Raw genomic sequence first — 27448 nt, forward strand, 5'->3', positions numbered from 1 at the left:
CTGTTGTGCTTAGGGCTTGATATTTAAGTCTGAATGTCTTTCTCTGCCCTATTTAAATTTTATGTATGCTTCAAAGTTTAAAAGTTACTTATAGGGATCTTTATGTTGCTATCTACAATTTGTTTGATTCAGGTATTGTAGCTTCTTTGTGGTTTTTTTTTCTGGGAAAGTACATATTCTGGCAATAACACTTTGCTAATTAACACTTCTATTTATTTCCAAAACACTGGCAGTTTATTAGCCAGCTAAAAAGAGTAATAAGGCTTTTGGCTTGAGGATTGTCCAGTGCAGTCACTTTTGGTTTCAATAATTAAAATCATCAGCTGTCAAATGAAAAAAGTTAAAACCAGAAGTGGATGCTGTCAGGACATGTTATTAGTGAAGAAATTAATGAAAAAAAGAAAAAAATTGGGGAAGCAATACTTTACAGCACTCTCCCTCTGTCACCAAAAAACCCATAACCTTTCAGGCTGTCTTCTTTCATTCATTCTTTTTATTGCTTTGGATGGAAGGGAGAGACTGCAGATGTGTAATCTTCAGTAATACTTAGATTGAAACAGAACCTAGGGTTTTAAAGGTTAAGGAATTTGTGTTGTTTAAGTGGTTCATATTTAATTAAGAAAAATGCTATTAAATTTTCTGGAATTAGAAAGACATTCTCAAATATAGCCAAAAAAACTCTAAAGGATTCCTCCACAGTTGCGAGGGATTTTGCTATAAAGTTGTTTCTCATTTTTTAAATAGTCGTTGTATCCTTTGTTTTTAATTGCACTTTAGGTAGCTGTGCTTAAGATGTAATCAAAAGTACTTTTTTTTGCAGCTTTGCAAGACCTTTGCTTTGTATCAGGATGTATAATTGTATAATATTTTTGATTATTAGTAATAAAATTTGAAGTGAAATTCTTTAGCTAATGTAATGACACTTGTTTCCCCATGTTAGTATGGAAGAACACCTTTACATCTGTCAGCAAACAATGGCATTCTTGATGTTGTCCGGTTCCTTTGTGTTACCGGTGCCAATGTAGAAGCATTAACCTCTGTAAGTATTGAGAATTGTTGTTATTCTTGCTTCTTTTATGCATGACAGTAGGAAATGAATAGAGAGGTGTAGGAAAAGGACAATACATTTTGAAATTAAAAAAAAGAAGTCTGTTGACTGTCATACCACGTGAGTAGTATATGTTATATCTCAGTTGTCTACTTTTTCCCTTCTTACAACTGAATTTGGAACTGATTATGGTACAGTACAGCTACTACTTTGTCTACACATAATAATTTCTTCACCTAAGAATTACTTTTATGTATCATTGCATTTTCTATAAGTACAGTGGGCCACTGTCATTAATATGTACATCATTTCACATCACATTTAAGATATATACAAATGCATTGTATGTATCTTAAATATTTTCCTTGCTTTCATGGGCTTAAAAAGTTCTATTTTTATGATGGGCGAGTGTGGTTGCATGGATAAGTTAACTAGCCTGCAAGTATCCTTGTAAAACAAATCGTTCATGTCAGATCATCCAGCACTACTGTGGCTTCCAATTAGTATCACTGAAGGTATTTTTGATTCTCAGTAAGGTGAGAGACGTCCTCCTAACTGACATATCCATGGCAGGATTGAAGTGTCCTTCATCGTGCATAGCTCATAAACACATGATGCATTATAGACATCATACACACCATTATGTGCGTTTTGAACAAAATAGCATATTTTATTTTCGGATCCATTGGATCACATAGCATTGCTACTCACCGTAACCGGTGTATTCTGATCAGAAATAACTTTTGGTCTGTATATTGAAAACACGTTGTCATTAGATTTTAGTTGAGTTCAAGTTTTTCAGAGTTCTTGTCTAACAAATTATTCCTGGGACAGCTGCAGTGGAGGGGAAAAAGGAGAAAACTTCTGTATCGTTTGGTAGAAAATACAAAAATTTTTGTTGTTTTCCTCTAGATTTAGCACTGCAGTTTTTTTCTCTAAGCATGTGTCTTACGTAGCAGGAGAATACCAGTGCACTTGGAATTGTGGCTTAAACAAGTTTAGCACCTCATTACTTTTTGATAACTACTGGATTGTAATTGCCATGTCTCGTATTAATCAATAGTAATGAAATGTGCATGCAGTGCACTTGGTGAGATGTTCTACAGATTTCCTTTGTCACCTGTTTTTGTCTTTTTTGGTTTTTTGTTTTGGACTATTGTGTATATGTATTTTCGCTACTACATACTGTAGAAATGAGATAAAAAGGCGATGGGGGAATTCTTGAGCTGTTGCACTTCATTTATGCCATAATGGCTGTGTTGGTATAATTGCCTGTGTGGATGCTGCCCTTCCAAGATAAAAATACTTTTTATCTCTTTAGTTTAGATCAGTTTGAAGGAGATAACAAAGTAAATATTGCTGATGCTAAATCTATCAGGAGAAGCAGACTGAATATATGCATTATTCCAGGAGTGTGGTGGCAGAGAGAAGGCAAAAGGAGGGGAGAACAGGAGGATCTTGCATGTTGTGATGTTAAGATTTCACTTTTGCATAAGTTTGCTAGGTGGATGTTAAACTGTTCTGAAAAGCTTACTGACAACTCCTTCTGAGCCAGTGCAGTAGAATTAATTACCTTTTTCTTCTTTCAGTATGCCATTTCTCAGGAGTTCACTTTTCTGGCACTGTTAAGTAATCGAGCTGTATTCCCTACCTCCTTCCTAGGCAAAAGCCTATTTTGGGACTACTTTGATTTTGAATTTGATTGCATGAACATTGTCAGGTAACCTTTAAAAATCATAGAATCATAGAATCAACTGGGTTGGAAAAGACCTCTGAGGTCATCAAGTCCAACCCTTGATCCAACACCGCCGTAGTTACTAGACCATGGCACTCAGTGCCACATCCTTCTCATCTTAAAAACCTCCAGGGACAGTGAATCCACCACCTCCCTGGACAGCTCATTCCAATGACTGATTACTCTCTCTGTAAAAAATTCCATCCTAATATCCAACCTAAACTTCCCCTGGCACAGCTGAAGACTGTGCCCTCTTGTCCTACTGCTGGTAGTAGGAGAGACTGATGCCCACCTGGCTACAACCTCCTTTCAGGGAGTTGTAGAGAGTGATGAGGTCTCCCCTGAGCCTCCTCTTCTCCAGGCTGAACAACCCCAGCCACTCCTCATAGGACTTATGCTCAAGTTCCTTCACCAACCTTGTTGCTCTTCTCTGGACCTGCTCCAGCACCTCAATATCCTTCCTGAACTGAGGGGCCCAGAACTGGACACAGCACTCCAGGTGTGGCCTCACCAGTGCTGAGTACAGGGGAAGAATCACTTCCCTGGTCCTGCTGGCCACACTGTTCCTGATCCAGGCCAGGATGCCACTGGCCTTCTTGGCCACCTGGGCACACTGCTGGCTCATGTTCAGCTTCCTGTCAATCCAGACTCCCAGGTCCCTTTCTGCCTGGCTGCTCTCCAGCCACTCTGTGCCCAGCCTGTAGCACTGCAGGGGGTTGTTGTGGCCAAAGTGCAGGACCCAGCTCTTGGCCTTGTTGAACCTCATCCCGTTGGAATCAGACCATCTCTCCAGCTTGTCCAGGTCCCTCTGCAGAGCCCTCCTGCCTTCCAGCAGATCAACACTCCCCCCCAACTTAGTGTCACCTGCAAATTTACTAGTGGTACATTCGATCATCTCATCCAGATCGTCAGTAAAGATATTAAACAGAACTGGGCCCAACACTGATCCCCGGGGGACACCACTAGTGACCGGCTGCCAACTGGATGCAGCCCCGTTCACCACCACTCTCTGGGCCCAGCCCTCCAGACAGTTCCTGACCCAGCACAGAGTGCCCTTGTCCAGGCCATGGGCTGCAGCTTTTCCAGGAGTGTGCTGTGGGAGACGGTGTCAAAGGCTTTGCTGAAGTGCAGGTAGACACATCCACAGCCTTCCCCTCATCTACCAGGCGCGTCACGTGATCTTAAAAGAAGATCAGGTTGGTCAGACAGGACCTGCCCTTCCTAAACCTGTGTTGCCTGGGTCTGATCCCATGTCCATCCTGTAGGTGCTGTATGATTGCACTTAGGATGATCTGCTCCATAACTTTGCCAGGCACTGAGGTCAGGCTGACAGGCCTGTAGTTTCCCAGGTTCTCCTTGCAGCCCTTTTTGTGGATTGGTGTGACATTCACCAACTTCCAATCATCTGGGACCTCCCCAGTGAGCCAGGACTGTTGGTAGATGATGGAGAGTGGCTTGGCAAGCTCTTCTGCCAGCTCCCTCATCACCCTAGGATGGATCCCATCTGGTCCCATAGACTTGTGAGGATCCAAGTGGCTCAGCAGGTCTCTAACTGTTTCCTCCTGGATTACAGGGGGGCTATTTGGCTTCCTGTCTCTGTCTACCAGCTCTGGAGGCCAGTTGTTCTGAGAACAACCTGTCTTCTTGTTGAAAACTGAGGTAAAGAAGGTGTTAAGTACCTCAGCCTTTACCTCATCTTTGGTTACTATGTTCCCTCCCATGTCCAACAAAGAATGGAGATTTTCCTTGCCCCTCCTTTTGCTTGAAGTCCTTTTTAATTACCCTGGCACCTCTGTCATTAATGTCATCACTGCCAGCCTGGACCACCAGCCTGGACAGAGGGCTGGATTAGCTCAGGGAGTCTCCTACTAATGTTCCTCACCGTGGCCCAGGGAAGGCAGCAGACTTCCCTGTGGGATGGGTCTGGTTGGCACATAGGGTCCTCAGTTCCTCTCAGAAGGGAGTCGCCTATTACAACTACCCTTCTTTTTTTCTTTATAGCTGTGGTTGTAATCCATCTGGTGGCGTGCATCCGGGAGACCCTCCAGACAGATCCTCTTCTTGACAGCCCTCTGCCTGACTCTCTGGGTCCAGGCCCTCATACCTGTTCTTTAAGGGCACCGTGGGAGGCGATGGGGGTCAGGAGGAGATTCCTTTACCTCTTCGATCAGAGACCTGTTTCCATTCCTCCCCACCTACTTGGTTTGCTCCATTTGCCTGATGGCAGGAGGAGCAGGGCTTCACCATCTCCTGCTGGACTTCTTTTGGGGTCAAAAGGGTATAGACTGCACCAGTCTATTTCTCTTTCACTCTCCCAAATACTTCTTAGCCTCTCCACTTCTTCCTTGAGCTCTGCCATCAGGCACAGCAAATCATTCACCTGCTCACATCATAGGCAGGCGTCTCTCACACTGTCTTGTGGTACTAACACCAGGCTCAGACACTCTGTGCAGCCAGAGACCTGAACAGCTGCGTCCTTCCTGGGGGGTTCTGTCTGGGTTAGCACACTGCTCCTGATAGCAGCAGCAACTGCTTTCGCTCATTCGGAAACCACTGCTGGGTTGAGTTGACTTGCAGAAAAAACAAAACAAACAAACAAAACCCAAACCAAACAAAACCAACCAAACAAAACCGAACCACATCCACACACCATCCACACAACCCACCAGAGAGAGCTGGGAGAGTGGCTGTGCCCTACCTGCACTAACTGCCATGCCACAACCTCAGTGCCATGCCACACCCCTGTTTGCCCACTCCGGGTCCCTTGTGCTCCCTGCAGCAGTTTAAATCTCCTGCCAGTGACCTCAACTCCACCCCCTGGTCAGCTGATTAGGCCTCACACGGCATCTTCCGCTCCTGGCATATACAATCATGTCAAATGTTTGAAAATTACCCTAAAAAATTTATTGTGCTCACTTGCTAACTGGCACCATGTTCTTGGCTTCTCCTTATAGAAGTTTTAAAATTATCAGATTGCTTAAAAATTTTTCATGAAGATGCTTGCAAATGCCAGTTTAACTCCTATCCAGCTCTTGCAGGCATAGCTGTCTGATTTGCAACATAGGGGCTAGTCAGCAATTGTGATGAAATATTACCACTAGGTGTAATGGATCCTGTAACCAACCCTTTCTAGATATCAGTTTTGCTTACATATTGTTATTGCAATGCATAGATACTCTATACTTTTCAGGAAACCTTGAACAGGAAAATAACTTGCTATTTTGCTTGTGGATGTAGTTTCTAAATCTTGTTGTGCTCTATAGTGGACATTCATCCTGCAGTAGATATGCGGAGAATTAAACAGCATCATCTTGTTCATAGTTTTGGACAAAAAAAGGAAACTTTGTTCTGTTAATTTCTTTTCCTTTCTTCCTGTCCTGTTTACTGTGTGGACTGGTGACTGTGTACTTCAAAAATCATGCTTGTCAGGCAATGCCTTTGCAAAGGCATTGCTCCATAAGGGAAGGTGAACTGGGAACAAGGAGTAAACAAGGCAAGTAGGGACGATGTCCTCTTCAGAAAGGGCCCCATCCCATAGAACCCAAGCAAGGCAAGCAGAGAGGGTCTAGTGATGACAACCAGCTTCAACAAAGAGTCTGGGTAACCAGACAAGTCCATAACAATGAGGCAAGTCTGTAGTTAAGTCAAGGTTAGGAACTGAGCTCAGTGACCATGATCAGCCAAAGCTTGAGTGTTCACCAGGCAAATCCATAGTGAAGAGACAGGTTCAAAGTCAAATGCAGAAGTTAGGTGCCAGTCAGAGGGATACATGGCCATGCAGGCATATAACTGTAGTGTTGCTCAGGTAAGAACCAGAGGCAAAAGGCTTAACGTACAAGCAATATCTGAGCAAAAGGTTTTGTGAAAGCCCTGATGGGTGATCTTCTAAGATTTTCTTCCTTCACAACAGTCTGAACCAAGATTATTCTTGAGTTCGGATACTGTTACAAAGTGTAAGAGAGCTCTGGGTCATGGCCATGCCATCCTGCTGGTACAGGTAGGCTTGCTCTGTGCACACATCTACTTAGATGTTTAGCAATTGGAACCATTCCTTTTGCCATTGTTCAAGTTTTTGGAGCAGTCGCCTCCATCCCTTTACAACCCTGCTCATCGATCACACTCTGGCTGAGCCACTACCACTCACACTCTTTGCTGAATACTCACCAGATGGTTATTTCCATTGTGTTTGTGTCCAAATAGCTGTGCCTGAGCTAGCCAAATGGTGTACCAGAGTACAGCTGTTTAGCCAAAGTCAGGCTTGAAGCCAGAACACCCATGGACCAATGAGATAAAGCAAACAAGGGTGTGAAGTTTGGAATGTCAAGCCATTCCAAACCAGTTGTGGTGCACCAATCAGATGTGGGACATGCTCTGATTCAAAGGGACAGTGCCTATGCAGGGATCTGGTACTGCATATGTGCTTCGTGCTGGAGTTTGCCAGGCCCTCTCTAACCTTATGTCACAACAGGAACATACTGCACTCTGGAAGAGCACAATGCCAAGGCTGTACCAGTCTGGCTTTGGGGACTTCTCTTAAGAGGAAGCCAAAAATTTCGGGATTGGGATAAAATTCACACTTTAGTTGGTGTAGGCTGCATCCTTTTTCCATGCAGATTCTCAAGAAGGGGACCATGATTTCTCCTCTGTTTGAAGGTGTTTAATTCCCCAGCACATGCCCAAGACCAAAAACTTGGGAAACACCACATGTATTGAAGCAGTTCTGCTGATGGCAGGCGAGCTGCCCAGCCGCTAGACCACTCTTCCTCTCATACAACAGGCACTCAGGATTAACTGGCATTTGGAGGTGAGAGTCAGCACAGACAAAGAGATTCCTCCCCTTTGATACATCTTCTCTAAGGAAAACTAATTTAAAAAAATGTGTTGAGATGTTTCTTTACTAAAGTTGCAATAACATATCAACTATAGTAGGAATTTAAGGGTAAGGTACTGGTGCAAATTTAGTCAGTTCATGCCACCAACTACAATTTTGACTTTTTTTTGCTAAAGCTCTGGTCCTGTTCTGACTGCACTATTTGAAGTGCCTAACAAATTTTACGGAAGTCTGAAAATAGCTTCTGCGGGTACTGAAGATGTTTATTTCATATGTAGAGATAATAGCTAAAGTAACCTCAGGAACTTCTTAATACAATGCAGGTTTTGCAAGAAAAATTAGTAAAATCAAAGATAGAAAACAAAAAAAAAGAAATCTTAATTTTCTGGTAATGCTACTTAATTATTGAGAGTTCTTATCTGAGAAAGTGAAATAAGCAAAGTGCTCCTAAATTACTTACCTCTAACCAGAATTTAAAACGATAGCATTAATGTTGCTGTAAGAGTCAAAGTAGTGAACAATTTTTCTTTCAATCTTTTTAATATTAAACTTCTGATCTGTGAAACATAGGTAATTAAGTGGCAAGACCAGAATGATGAAGGCAACTTTGCTTCTCCTTTTAAATTTGCTGATGCAATTTAAACTGCAGTTCTTAGAAAGTTTCTGAAATCCTCCAGTGACAGGTGTGCCACTGTCAGTTTTTATCCATTGGTAAACAAACATTCACCTGCTATTTGTGTGAGTGAATATTCTGATGTGTCCCCTCTTTGTAAACTTCTAGATCTGTTCAGTGGGTAATATCTAGAAATCGCTATCATCCTATAACGGATGTGAAGAAGAGTTCAGAGGGAGGAGTACTGATTTTGCTCTCAGGCTCTGAATTCAAAGTATCTTGTTACAGTGGCATCCAGATGCCAATCTGTAAAAGAAATGTTATTGTTCTGCATTGCACACAGGTTTTTTTGATAAATTAAAAAACCGAAAGGGGTTCTGGTGGAGCTTAATCATTACTGGTTGTTGATTGAGGGTTTTTTTTTTCTCCCTATTTCATCTGCATCTGACAGCAGTTCTGTTACTGTGTTGAGCAGCTACAGGATGTTGTACACAATTTTTTTATTGTGGGCGAAAGGAAGGAACTGCTACTAATAATTTGTGTTTTAACAGGATGGGAAAACAGCAGAAGATCTCGCCAGAGCAGAGCAACATGAACATGTAGCCAATCTGCTTGCAAGACTTAAAAAGGTTGGGAATGCATAAATTTTAACTGAGATTTTGATGTTTTTAAGATACTAATGAGCCATTCTAAAAAGCTGTTGCAAAATTCCTTACTAGAATTGTGTCTTTTTTTTTAATCCTTTTCATATTTTTAATAGTTGGAGTGTGTGTATTAAAGAAGGTGGCTAAGCAAGTCTGCACCACTGATCTGTATCTATTTGTCTCTGACAACGCCTAGTAAAGCATCTAAGGTGTTCAGTAGAAAATAAACTATTAAGAATTAGCACATCCCACAAGATGACTTATTTCCCCACCATCACCATTTCACTTAGATTAAGCTTATGCAGTATAAGGGTTTGTGCCCTTTATGAAAACTCTAATACCATATGGAATAGTTGCGTAAGTTCCCAATGTCATGTTTTAATTCTGCAGTTTCAGTATATCCAAATCTCCCGACAACTAGAACAGAAAGCTGACCTGGGCTTGTTGTCAGGCAGTATATCTGCCACATCTGACACGCATTGATTATTTGGATAGGTGGCATCATTCATGCTGGAAAGGTTCAGAGACTACTTGCCTGGAGATTACAGGCAAGAGCCAGACCAATTAAAATAATTGTGTTATAATTATGCTGATGGGTCTGTGGAAAACTGAAATAAATGACCATTTCAGAGTAGTAATAGAAGATGGTATGCACCAGGCATTGCCAAGGTGGAAGTAGAATCTCTTATGCCTGCCAGCAAATCTATACTTGGTAGGATTGTAAAATATATATCCGTTAAGATGTGAGAAAGTGCAAAGTTCAGGCTTCCTTTGCAATGATAACTTCTGTAAATATTTGTTGTAACAGACTCCATTTTGTATAGTTGTATCCTCACACCAAATCCTTACCTGTGTCTGCATGCAGGGGGGTAAATTTGTGGTTTAGTCACAGTGTAAATGTAGAAATACAAACTGGCCTAGAACAAAGGGAGAAGATCAGAAAATCTCTTTTGAAAGAGACATTAGTAACTGTAATTCTCTTCTTGATAAGATTATATTATATTATGTTATAGCGGAATATGTTATTGAAGGCCTATCTATATATATGTGGGAAAAATGTATGGTAACCATATACTTCATTAGACTATACTTTGCAACAGAGAATCTGATCTATTGAAATCAATGGATTAGATCAAACCACCAAAAATATTATAGTACTACACAGAATGGTCAATATACAATGTACAGAATATACCTGACACTTATTTCATTTTCAGTGCTTGTGAAGAGTTTTGTCTCTACTAACACACACATCAGGAACCTACTGTCATAATGGCTCTTGTGGAGGATTCAGTATTATCTGTGAGGGCGCAGTATTTGCATTTAGTTTGCATTAACAAACTAATTTTATGCACTACTGTTTCTGCCAAATTTCTCAGCTCAGTTGCAGCATGCTTATAATTTAGGGGGGCTGTAGGCTCTCATTTAATGATTCATCCTACCTGTTAAATTCAGTACAAATGCAGAGCAACAGAGCTTCTCTCTCAGCTCCCAATGGAGGAGTGAAGAAAGGACAGATGAAGCTAGTTCCTTTGCTCTTTCACATTTCTTCTTTCTCCGTGTTTCCTTAAAATTCTCCCAAATATGAGAAGAATAGAAAAAGGTAAAGAAGAGGAAAAACGCACATCAAGTTTTCAGATTACTCAGGTGATAGAAGTCCCAGCAAAATTCTTCAGTGCTGCATGTATATTATATAAGATTATGGATATTGATTATGCTGAGACTGATGGTAAGGAGACTGAGTACTGAAAGATGCTAGTTTTTCCTCCTTTGACCTCTCCATGTGATTTTCATGAAACATGTGTGATTTTCATGAAACCTCAAGGTGGTTCTTGAGAGAGACCATTGAGCTATGCCTTGTCTACCTCTCACTGCCCTTCTGCCAGTAACTGATTGCTTGAATGATGAACCAGATGAACATCAGTCTGGCAAGAAAGTACCTGTGTTTTGAGTTTGATGGAGGCAGAAGTTCCCTGCCACATGTTCTGATTTCTTCTTTATGTTAAATTTTAGGATACACACCGGGGGCTGTTTATCCAGCAGTTGAGGCACACACAGAATCCACAGCCTCGAATCAAACTGAAGTTGTTTGGTCACTCTGGTGCTGGGAAAACCACTCTTGTGGAGTCTCTCAAGTGCGGCCTGATACGAAGCTTTTTCCGAAGACGTAGGCCAAGGCTTTCCTCCACAAGCTCAAGCAGATTCCCCCCATCTCCTTTGTCTTCCAAGCCTTCAGGTATGGTTTTGATGAGAAAACATTTGCATGAGAAAACATTTTCCTCTTAGTCTCTTGTAGCTCCTAAGGAAGAACTGTTGGCTGCACTACAAGACACAGGACAGCGTAAGTATGTAAGAAACCAGAACAAAGCAGAGAGGGACTGACTTCTCTGTGCATAGGCTTGTACCTAAAATAAGAGGGAGAGGACCAGCAAGTGTGTTGGATGCATGCTGCGTAAGTGAACTTGGAGAGTGGAGGACAGGACTTGTAAACATGGTGTTTATTTTTCACCAAAAGTCCTAGGCTGTAACTGCCTGTGTCATAACCAGATTCCTTTTTGCTGGAGGAGCTTCAATAAATGGTGTGCAAAATTGAAACAATTGTGATTTTTAAGTAATAGTAGGATTCAGAACTTCCTCTGATGCTTTGGAGTGCTTTTCCATAAGGTACAGGATTGAATTACCCTGGTTAGAGGTGTCTAAACTTATCTCCAAACAAGGTGAAGATGAACCTTTTTGTAAACTGAAATAAATGGAAATATTAGGGAAATATATTACCTGTGTAGCACCAGTTGGTCTGTGGTAAGTGGGGAGACCTACAAGATGAGGAGGAACTAGTTAGGTTTGTACTTAAGCATGTACCCAGCTTTGGAAAAACCCACAGAAGGACAGTGGAAAGAGCAGTGAACTATTTGTCCAGGTCCCTTTTCTAATCTGAGAGGCTGCGCAATGTATACAAGCTAAGTGTGTCGAGGAGCTCAAATTTAAACTGATATTTAGTAGTCTTATTATATAAGTGTTAGTTTAGTTGCCTTTTAAAAAAAAAAAACAACTTCTGGATAATACTTGTAAGTTTGGGTTTCATTCATCATTTTTAAGTCATGTTAGAACAGTAGTAGCAGTAGATTTCATCTCTACTTTCTCTCTAGTCACCTAAGGAAGCTATAAGGCATTCACAGAGTGACTTAACAAGACAAGATCCTTGGCACAGAAGTTGTTATTGCATTTGTTGTTTACTTAATACGAGGGGCTCACATCTGTGACACCAGAATAAAGAACTTGCAGGAAGGTTTTGACTGAAGATTGTTTTTTTTTTTTTTAATGTCAATTGGTAACGGAACAAAAGGAGAGGTGTTGTGTGCTCACACCATCATAAAATCAGAAAGACAGCCAGTCACATTGGCAAATCAAGGTAGAAGTAATGGTCAGTTTTAAGCATGGACTTGAAAATAGCTTACCTGGATATAAAGCCAGAAAGCTGTGCAGTTCTATGCAAACAAAGCTACTATGGTGTTATTTTAACATTTGGAAGTTTCTTTTTTGCTTTTTACAGTAGATGTTCTTTTTGGATGTAAATAATTACATAACATGTAAATGATGTTATGTGTTGAATGACATAATCAGATAAATATTTAAATCAGCACAACTTGGTCTATACTTGATCACATTATTTATTTGTTTATGTGTTTTTTAAATTCTGTAAAAATAAGTGTATTTACCCTGTATTTATTTACGAGAGCCCAAATATTTTAAATATTACAGTAGGAGATCAAACATGAAAGTATAGTTTTACTGCTAACAGGTAATTTCTTTCTATAGTAAAACCCAAATATTAGAATTTGCCATCTAGTGGAGGAAAGAAATCTTTGCCTTATCCACTAGATGGTGCAGGTCAGTTAAAAAGCCCTTTCACTTCTCATTTACATTCTGGGAATCTGAACTAAGCATGAACTAAAAATATTGGGTATTAGTAAAACAGTTTTGGTTAGGGGCCTGCTTTTCTTCCCCACGTCCCCAGAAACAGTTGTTACACAGTGATATTTTTTATCATTACTTACAGGAATCAATGATATGAATACGTAACATTTCCATGTCAATAATAATAGACCATGCTATGAAATTGCAGCCCTTAGCTAAAAAAACCCCACCAGTATATTTTTGCAATATAGAACTTTAACTATTGAAACCATTTGTACACATATAATTCAGGTTTTTCTATCCTTCCCACTCCATGGTATATCTGCTAATGGACGTAAGTGCTGTATGGGATCATTGTAGTATTTTCCTTTTAATCATTCAGAATAAGGATGTAGTTGCGTATGCTCACAGCTTCACAGTCATCTCCTTTCTTTGAAGAGTACCTTGGGGTTTTTAATCTGCTTTTATGTCTTGCATACTTGTTTTGAAGTGATCTGGTAGTGATTTTCACATGGTTTGTAATCTCATTTTCTTTTCCCTGACCCAGTTTCAGTAAGTATTACGAATCTGTATCCTGGTTGTGAAAATGTCAGCGTGAGAAGCCGCAGTATGATGTTTGAGCCAGGCCTGACCAAAGGAGTATTAGGAACTTTTGTTTCACCTGCTCATCACTCTCACTTCTCTGCTGATGACCAGTCCACCAAGGCCATTGACATTCAAAATGCGTGCTTGCATGGTAAGCAGAGTCCTAGGCTGGGGTGCCTTAATGCTGCAGAATAGTTTATGCCATTTTGCTTGTTTTTAAAAATAAAAGTGGGAAAAAATCTGACCCGGTATAGTAGTGTTTGACAATGCAACACTGTAAGGACTTGATTTGTTTTGGGGAGAAAGTAAATCTGCCTGATATTCTGTAGCTCTAGTATACATAGTAATCACTCGTGTCATAATCTTCATAGTATCACATAGAAACATTTTTGACATGAGTAAATGGGGGAGAAGAAAGGAGGGATTTGGTATAACAGGAGCAGGTTGGCAAAGTGACTGCTAGTGTGAAGGCTCTTTCACCTCTATGTCCTTTGGGAATTTTATCAGATTTAATCTGGTCCCTTAAAGCCAAGTGTTCTCACCATTTAAGTGGTTCCCAGCTATACAAAGGACCTACTGTTCCCCCTCCCATGACAGGGCTAGAGCATGTTTGGTGAGCCCTGAAGCACATCAGTCATGGTGAGTGGAGCTTCTGATTTCATTTGTTTTTTTCCAAGGAAGCTAAATGCTTTGCAGTTGAAACCAGTTAGCAGGTTTCAACTAAAGAGAGATCAGTCAAAGAAGTTGTCATAAGTACTTATATGGCTTTTGACTCTGATCACACAAGTGGTGCTTATCATCCACTAGCCATACCAACTGTTATTTATATAGCTGGTAATATCTCTCCCAGTAGGATCTCTTCATTATAAGGAAAATGCGTGTCATACAATTTTGAGGCTGAGTTAGTATTAATCAAGATTTTTATTTTGGAGAGAGAAACCTATTTATGAATGCAATATATGCACAGTAACAAATGCAGTGACAAAAAACATTTATTCTAGATGCTGAAGAGTTTGCCATGTAGCTAAAGCTTGTTCTTTGTCCAGGCTAATTTCTTCTTTTGGTATAGTTTGAAACCATGTCAAATTCTGCAGGGGAACAGAATTGTGACAGACTGTCAGAAGGGTTTTCTTATATCTTTCTCTGTGCTATCTTGATGTAGAATGAAAGAGTACACATGGGTGAACTCTGAATATCTGTACTCATAACAGTACATTGGTGGCTTCTTTCCCTCTAGAAGTTTGAGGCACATCTTAATGAGCATTTATTTAACTAGAAGTAGTACAGGTGCATCAGACTTCACCATGATGTGAAGTGTATCTGGGAAGTGCCATACAGTGGAACACACTAATACTTTTATCACCTGAAGCTAAAGGAAATGGCAAAAAGAAGCATGGGGCTTTTAGGATTCTTAGCATGGTGATTCTTCAGTCCTGGTTTACCAATGCACTGAGAATAGTACAATTCTGTAAAGCAAAGTGGCTTCTTTGAGAATGTGCTCAACTGTTTTTAACATCAGCAGTGTCATGTTAAGAAGAAAAATTAATAAAAATACAAAGCTTTTTAGGGGTGAGCAGGAAAAGAATGGGAACTGTTATTCTTGATTTTCAAGGCAATTACAACATCTGTTGCTGTTGTGCAAGGCAAAGCCCAATTTAATGCATAAGACTGCGTGCATATAACACAGGTGCTTCCATGTGGCATCCAGCTGAATGTCCTAGAGAGGAATGTGAGAGAGTAACAGATTATGAGGACCCAGCTTCTAAGCCTCTGAAACTCTACTCCCTTTGTTCATGAGTGCTTTTGCAGTCTTGTTTTCTCACGTGCATACGGTTTATCTTTGTGAAAGTTTAAATCAGATTAACTCTTGTTTGTCTTTCGCTGGCTAGATGTTTCTTGTTGATGAAGTGTGATCTCTTAATTGGTGTCTGTTTTTCAGGAGTTGGTGATTTCAGCATCTGGGAATTCTCTGGGAATCCTGTGTACTTCTGCTGTTATGATTATTTTGCTGCAAATGATCACACTGCAATTCACATAGTGCTTTTTAGTCTCGAGGAGCCTTATGAAATCCAATTAAACCAAGTGACCTTTTGGCTCAATTTCCTGAAATCATTGGTCCCAGTTGAGGAGCCAATAGGTATGTTCTTCTGCCTGCTAATGAAGTTTTAAATAACTGTAGAATAAAGGTTCTTGTATTTCTCTGCAACTTTGTACATCATCCATGTTGCATTGCTGTTATGTGTCTTCATCCCCATGTGTTGAAACAAACTTTACACAAGGTTTCTTACAAAAAGCTAATTTTATCTGTGGAAGAAGCTGGAAGAGTTGTACACCCCACTTAGCCCAATTATAAAGGGTCATGAGGTTCAGTGCAACCTCTTGTGGCACTGGAATTTAGACCTGTACATAGCAGACCAAGTTTTATATCAGATAAGCTGTATGGAAGAGTGTTTCAGAGGGTTGGAACCATTTAAAGCAACACATTACTTAAATTCTGCTTTTATCTAGTCCCAGTTAACAGTGTTTTCAGCATAAATTTTTGACTCTTGTCAGTGAGAAAAGGACAGAACAGTATTGTAAAATACCCTTCAGTATGTGCAACTTTAATGTGTTTAACTAGAACTGTATTTGGACTTCAAATATGATAACTTCTTGGTGCATCAGGGTGTACAGAAATAAATATTTCTTGTAAATTTCAACTTCACCTATTCTCCAATTTTGCACAGGGTTTAAGTAATTTTACTTGGTTTATATTCAAGCTTTCTAACACAGTGAACATCACTTGCCAGGCAAACCAATTAACGTTTTTTCTTAAAATATCTGTTAGTCTAGGTGTATATATACTATGTAACTGTTTGTAGCTGAATATTGGTCGGCAGACTTTGACAGTTTCATGGATTAACCAAGCTCTGACATGCGTCTTGGGTCTGTGATCTGAAAGATTATTCCAGACAGTGGACCTAATTTAGCACTCATGGACATTTGTAACACTGCTAGGGATTCACCAGACAAGTGTATTAAATACTTACATAGTGCAAAGAGTATTTCCTCTCTCTTTCTGTGTTCTGCTTGAAGCTGTATGCATTATCTCAGCCAGATAATGATAATGAACCAAGTTCAACCTTCAGTTTTCAGTTCAGGCACTGTATTCTTTTATTTTCTCTTTACGATCAAATCTAAGTTTCACAATATGAGCATTTGGATCTAACCAGCAATCAATTGACTCTGGAAGTAAAAGCTCAGAAATTTGCAGAAAAGTGTCAAAGCTGCAAGTACAGTTAATTTGCAGTTGCTGAAAGTTCTTCATGGCTCATCAGTCTAGCAAGGAAACTTAGTTCTTCAGAGTCAGAATTTCAGTTAATTTTTTCTTCTTGCTGATCTGATTATCCGGATTATTTAGATACTTTGCTTAAATCTGTCTTCATACTGATCAGCTCAATTTGGGCACCCATGCAGCTTTATATTGTTACAGATCTCTCAAGTAATATCTATTAACTGATGTTAGCAGAAAAGTTAAAACCTTTGGAATTATTTTCTAGTTATTTTGTCTAAGTCCTTTAACTGCCAAAAAAAAAAAAGAAAAAAAAAAGATAATTACAAAATACTCACCTGGAAGTGCTATGCAGAGATTTGGGGAAATGTGGCTTTTTAAGAAAGAATCAAGATTATGTAGCTCTTAATTGATGAGAACTGAGCAGCGATGTAACCATATTTATCCCATATGAAGTGTATTTCAGGCTAAAACAGCAGGATTGGGTGTATTGTCTCTTTTGAAAAAAGTCTAATGATGTCTTCTCTTTTTTGGAAAATCAGTTTGAGAAAAGATTGAAAACTCTGTGTTCCGTACTGTCACCTCATTCATGCCATTTGTATCTTTCTTTCTTTTTCATTCTTTTTCATGGTTTCTGCCAGACTTTCCTACTTAACTCTCACATATGTGAGAGGTCATTGTTTGTGTAAGTACTGCAAAGTAGCATTCATATTAACATATGAATGTTGTAGACATTTTGTGTTCTACTTACAATCCTCTACTCTACAACTCTAGTATTAAGGACCATCCAAAGATTATGCAAAACCCTTTCAAAAAGCTGTTATTTCTGAATATTTTTTTCCTCACACTATCATAGTTTGTAGTTAATAGATGTATCATTAGTGCTATTGATTACTGGTTTTGTGGAAAAAAAAAACAACTAATGTAATATAACTGTATCTGATGTTATTCAAATAGTCTAGCTATTAATATATAGACAGTCCTATAAGCAGATAATAGCCAAAGCACCAGCAGTTACACTATTAATGGCTATGCTAAGAGTTGGTAAATCCACCATAAAAGTGCTTGATATGAAGAATGTAAAATGTATTTCTGCTTTTCTGGCTCAGTAAGACAGCCATCTCTATAGGCATGTCTCACAGTGAGGGAGTCCTCTTATTTCTCTTCTAGCATTTGGTGGAAAGCTGAAAAGACCCCTGCATGTTGTTTTGGTTGCCACACATGCTGACATAGTGAATCTTCCTCGGCCTACTGGGGGAGAGTTCTACTATGACAAAGACATGTCATTGTTGAAAGAAATCAAAAACAGGTAAGTGGGAGTGCATTTATATGTAGTGTTTAAACATGTTAATTGGAAAGAAAAAATACCAAAATGCATATGTAAAAGGTTTTTATGTGGCTTAAGCGTTATGATATTATGATATTTTGAATATGTTCAGGAAGCCTGTATTGTGCTAAAATTGAAATATTTACCTCTAAAATGAGCCAAGTGTTGTCAAAATGAACTGTGGCTTAGGAGGTCTCACCCTGTAAACACTAGGGTACATCCAAAGGCCCATTTCAGCTTTCTTTCTAATGTGCTGGTGTTCAGGTTTTGCACAGTCTCAGAAAAGTGACCAGTTCTCAGCTAAAAATTCTGGATGCAAAAGAAGCAACTTTACGAGAGAACCACGCTTTGCTCTGAAGTGATTTAGGGATAGGTATGAAAAAAGCCTAAATGAGACCTGGAGGTACTCCCTACACAGTTTGCAAAAAGCTGGACATTATAGAGTCACACAGGTGACAAGGTCATCCAAGAGGTACTTAGAAGTTAGGGAAACTTCCAGCATTCTTCAGCAAATATCTGGAGCACGTACTAATGGGAATTTTTCATGAACATGCTGTTGTTTAAAGTTGTTGTTTAAACGATAACTTGTGTTCACAGTGAGCACACAAGTGGGTAGCACGTGCTATGAGAAACCATTCATACCTGTGAGCACAGACATTTGTCTGGACTGTACAAGAAACAGATGTAGGAATTCCAGCACAATACTGGTAGGGCAGTATCTTGATCTATTGAAATAAACTGATAGAAAATACCTGTATGTAGTCTTTGGTGTTGGAATTCTTTTAAATGCAAATCTCTTCAGAACTCAGAAAACAGATTTGTCTGGTTGAAAAGTCAAAAGCAAGTGAGAAAGAGAGCTGGTGTCAAGAGCAATGACAGCTGGACTATTTAAAGTAAGAAGAAAGAAAGCAACAAACACTAAAATAGACCTTAAAAATAATTAATTCCTGTAATCCTTTCTCTAGTAAAACATTTTGGTTTGTATTTCCAAGTCATGTGATGCAGTTATAATTTTCTTCCACATCTTCAGCCATCATCCTGAGAGAAAACAATTTTCTCTCAATATCTGCTTATTTTCAAGACAATTAGAAGCAGCTATGCTGTCTGTTATTATAAAATATCTTAGCACAATCATAACTTTATCATTCCTTGAAGAAAAATATCTCTTGTGAAATTTAAGACTGAAGTACAACGGTATTAAGAAATAAACTGGATTTGAGACTAAATAAACAATAATTTTTGTCTTTTAGATTTGGAAATGATTTGCAAATTTCAGAAAAGTTATTTGTCTTGGATGCTGGAGCATCAGGGTCTAAAGATATGAAGCTTCTCCGAAATCACTTGCAAGAAATAAGAAGCCAGATAATTTCTGTAAGTAATGTCCTATGTCCTGTGTTGGATCAGCCCAAATGTGAACATCATGTTTAATAATTTACTGTAAATTTCGAACTTACATTGTGAAGCATCTAGAAATAAGTGCTGTTCCAATATTTTTAGCAGCATGCTTTACAGGTCAGGTGATAAACAAACTCCTGACATCAAAGATTCAGTCTTTATTTTGAAAATTGTAGCTGTTTTCAGCAGGTCACCAAAATGCTCTCTACTGAAAGAAAACAATTTGAGATTTTCAGTTCAAAGTAATAGTTTTATATTTTGATTGGCAGTGATTGGATTCCAGCATTGGCCCTTTTTTGTTATTTTTTTTTTTATCAGCATTGTATTACAGAGAAACAGAGAAATATATTATAAATATATTTCAGGCAAATACATTTTTCTTAAATTAAACATCAGAGTAGGACAGTTTCCTCAACTGTTATAAAGATAATGAATATGTATTAACTTCTAACTGCCTTTTTTAACTGAAAATTTTTGCAGTTGTATATGTATGTGTAGGTATATGTATATGAGACCAAAGGTAAAGTAACCATGGTTTGCTGTTAGCATCATGAATCCACAGAAACTTCCATACTAAGGGTAACCAAGTCAAATTTTTATGTAACCTGTGCTAAATGGATTTCTATTACTTCATACCAAGGCCCTTCTTAGTTGTGTTACACACTAACAAGATTTTCTGCAGCTACTTCTGATAGGTATTTTTTAAAGTTAATTAAAAATGAATGTTTTACTGAATTCATTCTGTGGGTTGAGGAAAATATTTAGTTTTATGCAAAATTCAGCCTACTTTACATTCCCAATGGTCTCTTGATTTAATAGGCTTTCCTTCTCTGAAAAAACTTTATTGTAGCTGTGATCACTGGCTTGAAATCTAAAAAGGGTTTTGCTGCATAAGAAGTGCATGCTGTGGCTTGAGAGTGTAGGAAGAAGGTATCAGTGAAGTCTAAGACAGTCAATACATGAAAGTACCATTTTTGCTCTTTGTCTGGTACCGTGCTTTCTCACCTTTTGAAGTAAATTGGTCCTGCAGAGGTATTTATGGCTACAAATTTTAAATAAATTTTGATAATTTCAGTAATAAGAGCAACTTAAAAATGCATGAAGGCAACTCATGGTGATATTAGGAAAGTTTGCTTATTTCAGCCTTTCCCAAATCTTTGTTCGCGAAGCCTAGCCATGATGACGATGACGATTGCTTATTTCAGTGAAAAAGTGGTTTCTGGAGTTCATTTTTTTAAGAAGAGGTAAATTGATCTTGTGGAAAGTGAATGCCAGATGATAAAGGTCCAGCACAAGGGGAACTCTTTAGGTCTAAATATACATTATGAATGCATTAGACTACCATTAAAAAAACAAAACCAAAAACAACAGCATCATCAACAACAACAAAACCATCAGCACCAAACCAATAGTACCATTATTCTCAAATGGATGTTTTGTGTGCTTCATTTAAGACTTGCCCACCTATGACTCATCTCTGTGAAAAAATAATCTCCACACTGCCTTCATGGAGAAAAATTAATGGACCCAACCAGCTGATGTCCTTGCAGCAGTTTGTGTATGATGTACAGGAACATCTTAATCCCCTAGCAAGTGAAAACGACCTACGGCATATTGCACAGCAGTTGCATAGTATAGGAGAGGTAAGTGTTTTTATCTAAATTGAATCTCTTCATTAGCAAGGTACTCTTCTGGTAGAATATTGCTTTATGAGTTTAAGCAAATGTCTGAAGTTGGGGTTTTTTCTCTCCCTCTTAAGACATCATAAGAAGTAGAGACTGGTTATTAATGCTTTTTGTTATTATTATTGTCTTCTGGCTTCTATTTCATTCAACATAATCTCTTTGAGACAGAAAGAATTACAGTTTATAGCTACAGCTGTAAGAATATAAAATGCCCAGAAAGGATCCATATGCCATCACCTTCATTGAAGTGTTCACTGCATATGAGAAATTTATATGTGTCCATTAGAAATTGAATCATAGAATAACACCTTTGCATAAACAGCTTGCAGAGCATGACTAGGCTTTCCAGCTGTTGGGCTCTAATCATTCCATTACTAGTGGAAATCAAGAACCAAATATGTGTTTTTTTTCTGAGCACTTGCCAGATATTAAAATGCACTGTTTGTTTTTCTCCCGTGAGCAGTGTTAATCAAATTATTTGGTTATGTTAGGAACGTTAGGAAGGAGAGAATGTGGGCTATTACCTTGTAATACAGTATGTAATACAGATGTAAACAGTAACTTTCATATTTATAAACAGATAAACATTATGCAGAGTGAAACTGTCCAAGATGTTGTGCTTCTGGATCCTCGCTGGCTCTGTTCAAATGTCCTTGGAAAAATCTTGTCAGTGGAGAACCCAAAAGCCCTCCATCACTATAGAGGCCGATACACTATAGAGGACATCCAGCGTCTGGTGACAGATAGTGATGTGGAAGAACTGATACAGATTTTGGATGCCATGGATATTTGTGCAAGGGACCTTAGTAGTGGAGCAATGGTGGATATTCCTGCTCTCATAAAGACTGACAATCTCCATAGGTCTTGGACAGATGAGGAGGATGAAGTGCTGATTTATGGTGGTGTTAGAATCGTTCCTGTGGAACATCTTACCCCATTTCCTTGTGGAATTTTTCATAAAGTTCAGGTGAATCTATGCAGGTGGATTCATCAGCAGAGCACAGAGGGAGATGCTGATATACGTTTGTGGGTAAACGGATCAAAGATTATGAATCGCGGAACTGAGCTTCTAGTGCTGCTAGTCAATCATGGTCAGGGTATAGAGGTCCAAGTTAGAGGACTGGAAACAGAGAAGATCAAGTGTTGTTTACTTCTGGATTCTGTGTGCAGCACCATTGATAACTTAATAGCAACAACCTTACCAGGTCTTCTGACTGTGAAATACTACCTTAGTCCTCAGCAGCTGAGGGAACATCATGAGCCAGTAATGGTCTACCAGCCTAGAGACTTCTTCCGTGCACAGAGTCAAAAGGAGACATCACTAACTAACACTATGGGAGGATATAAAGAGAGCTTTAGCAGTATACTGTGTTTTGGGTGTCTTGATGTCTACTCCCAGGGAAGTCTAGGAATGGATATTCATGTTTCCGATCTGAATCTACTTACCAGGAGAAAATTAAGTCGACTTTTGGATCCACCTGATCCTATGGGCAAAGATTGGTGCCTTCTGGCCATGAACCTGGGCCTCCCTGATCTTGTTGCAAAGTACAATACAAATAATGGAACACAAAATTACTTTCTTTCAAGTCCAGTTCATGCCCTTCTGCAGGAATGGAGTAATGCACCTGAGAGTACTGTAGGTATCCTGATGTCTAAGCTGAGGGAATTAGGTCGGAGAGATGCAGCAGATTTTTTACTGAAGGCATCTTCTGTATTCAAAATTAATTTAGATGCTAACGGTCAAGAGGCTTATGCTTCCAGTTGCAACAGTGGCACATCTTATAACTCAATTAGCTCTGTAGTGTCACGGTAAGAGGAAGTGTTTTGCATGGACATCCTTTTAAACTGCTGAAAGGATAAAAGATACAGTATAAGAGTTACAGTGCATACTAATTTATGAGATTTTACGTCAAAGGATCCTTCTCTAGTGCCACCTTTTATGTGCATAACCTTTCTGCTCCTAACTGTGAATTGTTGCTCTTTATTAAAAAGACTGTTGTACTTCTGGTGGTTTAAAGCTATTCCTGATACAGAATGTGCTGCTTAATACTGCCATTTCAACTGGAAAGTCTTAACTTTTGGATTATATACTGCAACTGTTTTATATAATTCTCCCCATAAAAGGTAGGGGGAGAATAATAGCACATATTACCTTAAATGTGTATTTCTTACACCCTTTTTTTTCTTTTGACTGTGTCCCCTGCTTGAAATTTTTTAATATTTTTAAGGAGCAAAATCCACCATTTGTGATCAATCTGACCAAATCTAAGCGCATTGTTTTTAGCTGAAAAAGCGAGTGCCTTTTGCAGAAGGGAGGGTGCAGTTGATTTGAATGACCCTGCTGGAGTTACAAGAACATGCTACCTCTGTTTCACTTAAATTGTCTGCATGCTTATCATTGCAAGTGGTGCTTGCCTGTTAATTTTTCCTGCACTTCTAAGACATTGGTGATGACTCACACAGAGCATTCCTGTGCCAGTACTATGGGTATAGACATGTGATACCTAATCAAATTCAATTACAGTCAGATCATAATGTGAAAATCTCTTAAACTTGCCAATTATCATGCTTCATTATTTCCATGCACCTCAGGTAAAAGTTCATATCATTACAGAGTTCAAAAAACACAAGTGTTGGATACTGCAGAATAATATTGTCTAGCTGTCAGTTGTAATTCGTGTATAACAAAGGTTTTCTACTATTAGATCCTGCGTTACTTACTTCCTGTACTTGAAAACTTTGATGGGGATAAAAAAAAAAGGAAGCAAGGTTTCTTGCAGTGATAACTTTAAAATTGATATGAGGGAATATGACCCATTCTCTGTTCTAAAAAGCATGTAATTTTCATGGTGCGATATGTGTTTGTTTATATATATTGTATGTACATACATTAAGACTATTTTTTCCTTAATCTTACAATGTAGTAAAATTTTAAAGGACTTTTCTACAAATAAACTGTTGCTTGTTGCATCTTAGTTGATCGTATTCTGTTGCTGAAGAGTACTGAACCTTCTTTTTTCCTTAGAGTCACGATTGTGGAGAGGCATTGCCTGCCTTCTGAAGCTCTGGGAACCTCCTGTTTCACTTCAGAGGGATATCTTAGTACACTGCAGCAATATTTATTTATTTGTTAGCTGCAGAGGTGGTCCCCATGCAGCATAGGGATTTGCATTCATTTTGACAAATGGCAAGGCAAAGCAGATTGGTACATAGCCTTTTTCTTTGTGTTTTTTTACAAAGGAAACTAAAACAGCAGATGCGACATTGTCATCAGGAATCCTCCAGATTATGCTGTGCTGCAGAGGGAAAGAACACTGCATTAGAGCCTGTGCTGCAGTAATGCTCCTTTACGTTAAAGATCCCCTCATCACACAAGGAACTGTGCTGGTGCTGCTTATTTAAACTCCCAGCATCACTCCCTGATAGCTGCACAGTCTCAATATGACACTTTATGCAGGCAGCTTTGCACAATACCTCTACCCTGTGTATGATGGAAAGAAATTAAGTGGGCCCTTCTTAAAATGCTAGTTGCTGTTTCCCAGTGCCTTTCTTTGCATATTGTACCCTTGCTTTATTAAATACTTCTCTGGGTATCACTAGGCTCCTTAGTTAAACATTTTTTTGAAGTCTAGTCCTCAGTAAGAGGTATGGTTAATGAGAAGTCCTACCCTGAGGTGTTTGTGCTTTGATATTCTGCCTCTGACAAACTGCATTCAGCATCTTCCACTGCTGCTCAAAGTGGTTCTGGGCAGAGCCCAGCTCTATGCAGCCCATATTTGCCTGTCAATTTATGGCCACCACCATGCTTCCCCTTCCAGCTGTGGACATGTTCTGTACTTCTGTCAGATTCTGGTATGTGATGGGTTCTTCATGTCATAAAACTTTATACTTTTCAACCAGAAAAGTATTCCTCCCCTGTCTGCTTCCCCAGATGCTTTATGTGCGCTCAAGATGCATGGTTGACTTACCAACACTGATTCATTACTTCTTTTACTTTTGTTTGTTTGTTTGTTTTATCCCTCCCAACAGCATGTTCCTGACAGTTCTCTGCTTTCATTTACTGTAAAATGCAGCCCTGGGAGTATAAATGACTTAGTGGATGCTATGATGGATCTTTGACCAGCAGTAACAGCCTCTTGCAACATTTCCAGTTTTCATGGTAATTGGCTCAGGAAAGTGAGTCACAGTCATAGGATAGCTTTGGATTGCTTTGTTATAAATCCTGTGCCACAGACTAAAAAAAAAATTTTGTTTCCTAAATTACAGTTAAATAAAAGAAAAGGCTGACAACGTGATACAAGTGGGCATCTCTTCAGTTGCTTCACTTTTATTGATTCTCTGTTTTGTTTTGTGAATGCAGCTAGGAGCAGAGCTACATTCCAGGACTGTGTTTAAAAAATACACTGATCCTCCCTGACTTACTCCAGAAACGGAGAAAATGCAGGTCTTTGCAAAATCAAAAAGTTTAGCCATAAATGTACAGAATGTATAGTTCATGCAAAGAAGATGCTAAGCTCAGCTCCTGACAGTGAAATTACTGAAGCTAGATACTTATCATCCTTGTAGCTTCAGAGCAGAGCTGCTGAAACACAACTTTGAGCATAAAGCAGATGAGGCCCAACTTTAATTTTGTCTTCAAAATCCATAATACAGACAAACTCAAGCTTGCAACACAGCTGCTCAAGGCCAAGGTGCATTGCAGGTTGTCTTGCAGTTTAGAAATGTCAATTCTATTGACACCTGTACTCAAATTCTGAAGAAATTTTCTGAAGAAGATAGGGAGGGAGCAAGCATTTTGGTGCAAATCAGTTTTCCAGTGTTTTCTCCCTGGCATGCAGCAGCATGCATAGGATAGGAAAATATTGCTATTTGTATTGGGTTTTACTTGTTGTATTGTTTCTGGGAGTTCTGCTGCTGACCAGACTGCTGAGTTTGGAAAGACACACGAGATCGGTGGCAAATGATTTTGAGGGTGGGACAGGGGCATCCAGGGGTGGCCTTGGGTAGAGGTAAATATATACAATTCGTGTCACTTTTAAAGGGTGTAAACTGGAGACAGCCACAGGTTTTAAGATCTTTGGGATTGAAGTGATTGAGAAAGAATTATGAGACTATGGTGATATAGAAACACCCAAATGTCAAGAGATTGACAGAGCCAGGAGGCTTAGAAAGGAGACAGAGCACAGTTTCCTAAATGGTCAGGTCTTTACAGAGAGCAACAGTGAAGCTGTGCTGGAACCAGTTCCAGGTCCTAAACTCTGCTGTCTGCATTCCTCACTCTAAGGAGTTAATTCAATGCAACCTTTTTATTGCAGAGATGCTGTGTTGCTACATCATTGTTTAAAACGGGTGCCTCAACTTGAATCACATCATTATTTCAGCTTTGCCAGTGGAATGGAGGAGTAATCCCCAAGCTGTAACTCCAAAGAAAGTAAATGAAGCATGCTGCTGGCTGAAACCTCTCTTTAAGTCAGAGGAAATGGAGCAGTGCAGTACCTTCTTTGAAGGTGGCCTGAAAGCACTCTGCACAATATGAAAATTTATTTCTATTTGACTTTTTGTTGTTAAACTCATTCCAGCAGGTCACAAAAAAACACCAGGATCAGAAATTCACTCGCCTTTCTTTTCAGTCATTGTCTGACTCAGAAGTCAAGAAAATCAGTTTCTAACAGTGCCTAAGGTACTTGGTTTCCAAAAGAGTTACTGCCAAGCCATTCAGACTTTTCATGTAGAAGTATTTGGATCTCCAAGAGTCAGATGAGCTGTATATAGAAGAGGACTGATTGTGTTCCTCTGTGTGGCTATACCATTTATCATAACAAGCTCTACAGGAACAGTGGGACCAGCAGCTAATACTGCCTCAAATCCAGATGAAGATCTTGGTGGACCTGTTTCAGTTTTGCATCAGCCAAACTGACCTAGCATTTCTGCACCAGCCAGAGTACTCTGGGTGAGGTCCAGACACAACACATGCATATTTGAAGATTGTTCTTCAGAATGCTGCTGAGTCAGTTGGTTGTACCTTAAAAATCACAGGCCTACCATGAGAAAGGGCAAACCTGGACCATCTTGTCCAAACTCTGGGTCCTGCTGTCACCAAGCCTAGGACATCTACACTGCTAATATGCACTTGCATCACCTAGGCAGAGAGGAAGACTAAGATGTGGGCAGGGTGATAAGGGGCTTCAAACAGGAGTGAATGCATGGACACGCTGCATCTTACATGGATTTCTTGACAGCCTGGGCCCACACTTACTTCTGCAGAAATGTGTAACACCTGCTGCAATGGTGAAGACATTTCTGGTGGCTATGTGTCGAGGCTCATGAATACACATTCTGTTGTATCTGCACAGGATCCAGAGTGCAGCTTGGTGAGGCATCTTCCTTGTGAGCTTGGGC

General features: G+C 39.4%; 1 protein-coding gene across 2 annotated transcripts in view; it reads left to right on the forward strand.

Moving 5' to 3' along the window:
• The window catches only part of DAPK1 (death associated protein kinase 1), a 90841-nt gene extending 66817 nt beyond the window's left edge, over nt 1-24024 (forward strand). For both annotated transcript variants that reach the window (XM_064641303.1, XM_064641304.1), the window contains 9 exons: nt 941-1039; nt 8779-8856; nt 10885-11107; nt 13334-13522; nt 15311-15508; nt 17813-17951; nt 19220-19340; nt 20819-21007; nt 21630-24024. In XM_064641303.1, the coding sequence (XP_064497373.1) occupies nt 941-1039; nt 8779-8856; nt 10885-11107; nt 13334-13522; nt 15311-15508; nt 17813-17951; nt 19220-19340; nt 20819-21007; nt 21630-22862 (2469 nt within the window). In that variant the 3' untranslated portion in view covers nt 22863-24024. The remainder of the gene's footprint in view (nt 1-940; nt 1040-8778; nt 8857-10884; nt 11108-13333; nt 13523-15310; nt 15509-17812; nt 17952-19219; nt 19341-20818; nt 21008-21629) is intronic.
• The last annotated feature ends 3424 nt before the right edge of the window (nt 24025-27448 follow it).

This window comes from Pseudopipra pipra, chromosome Z (assembly GCF_036250125.1).
Source record: "Pseudopipra pipra isolate bDixPip1 chromosome Z, bDixPip1.hap1, whole genome shotgun sequence".
Lineage (NCBI taxonomy): Eukaryota > Metazoa > Chordata > Aves > Passeriformes > Pipridae > Pseudopipra > Pseudopipra pipra.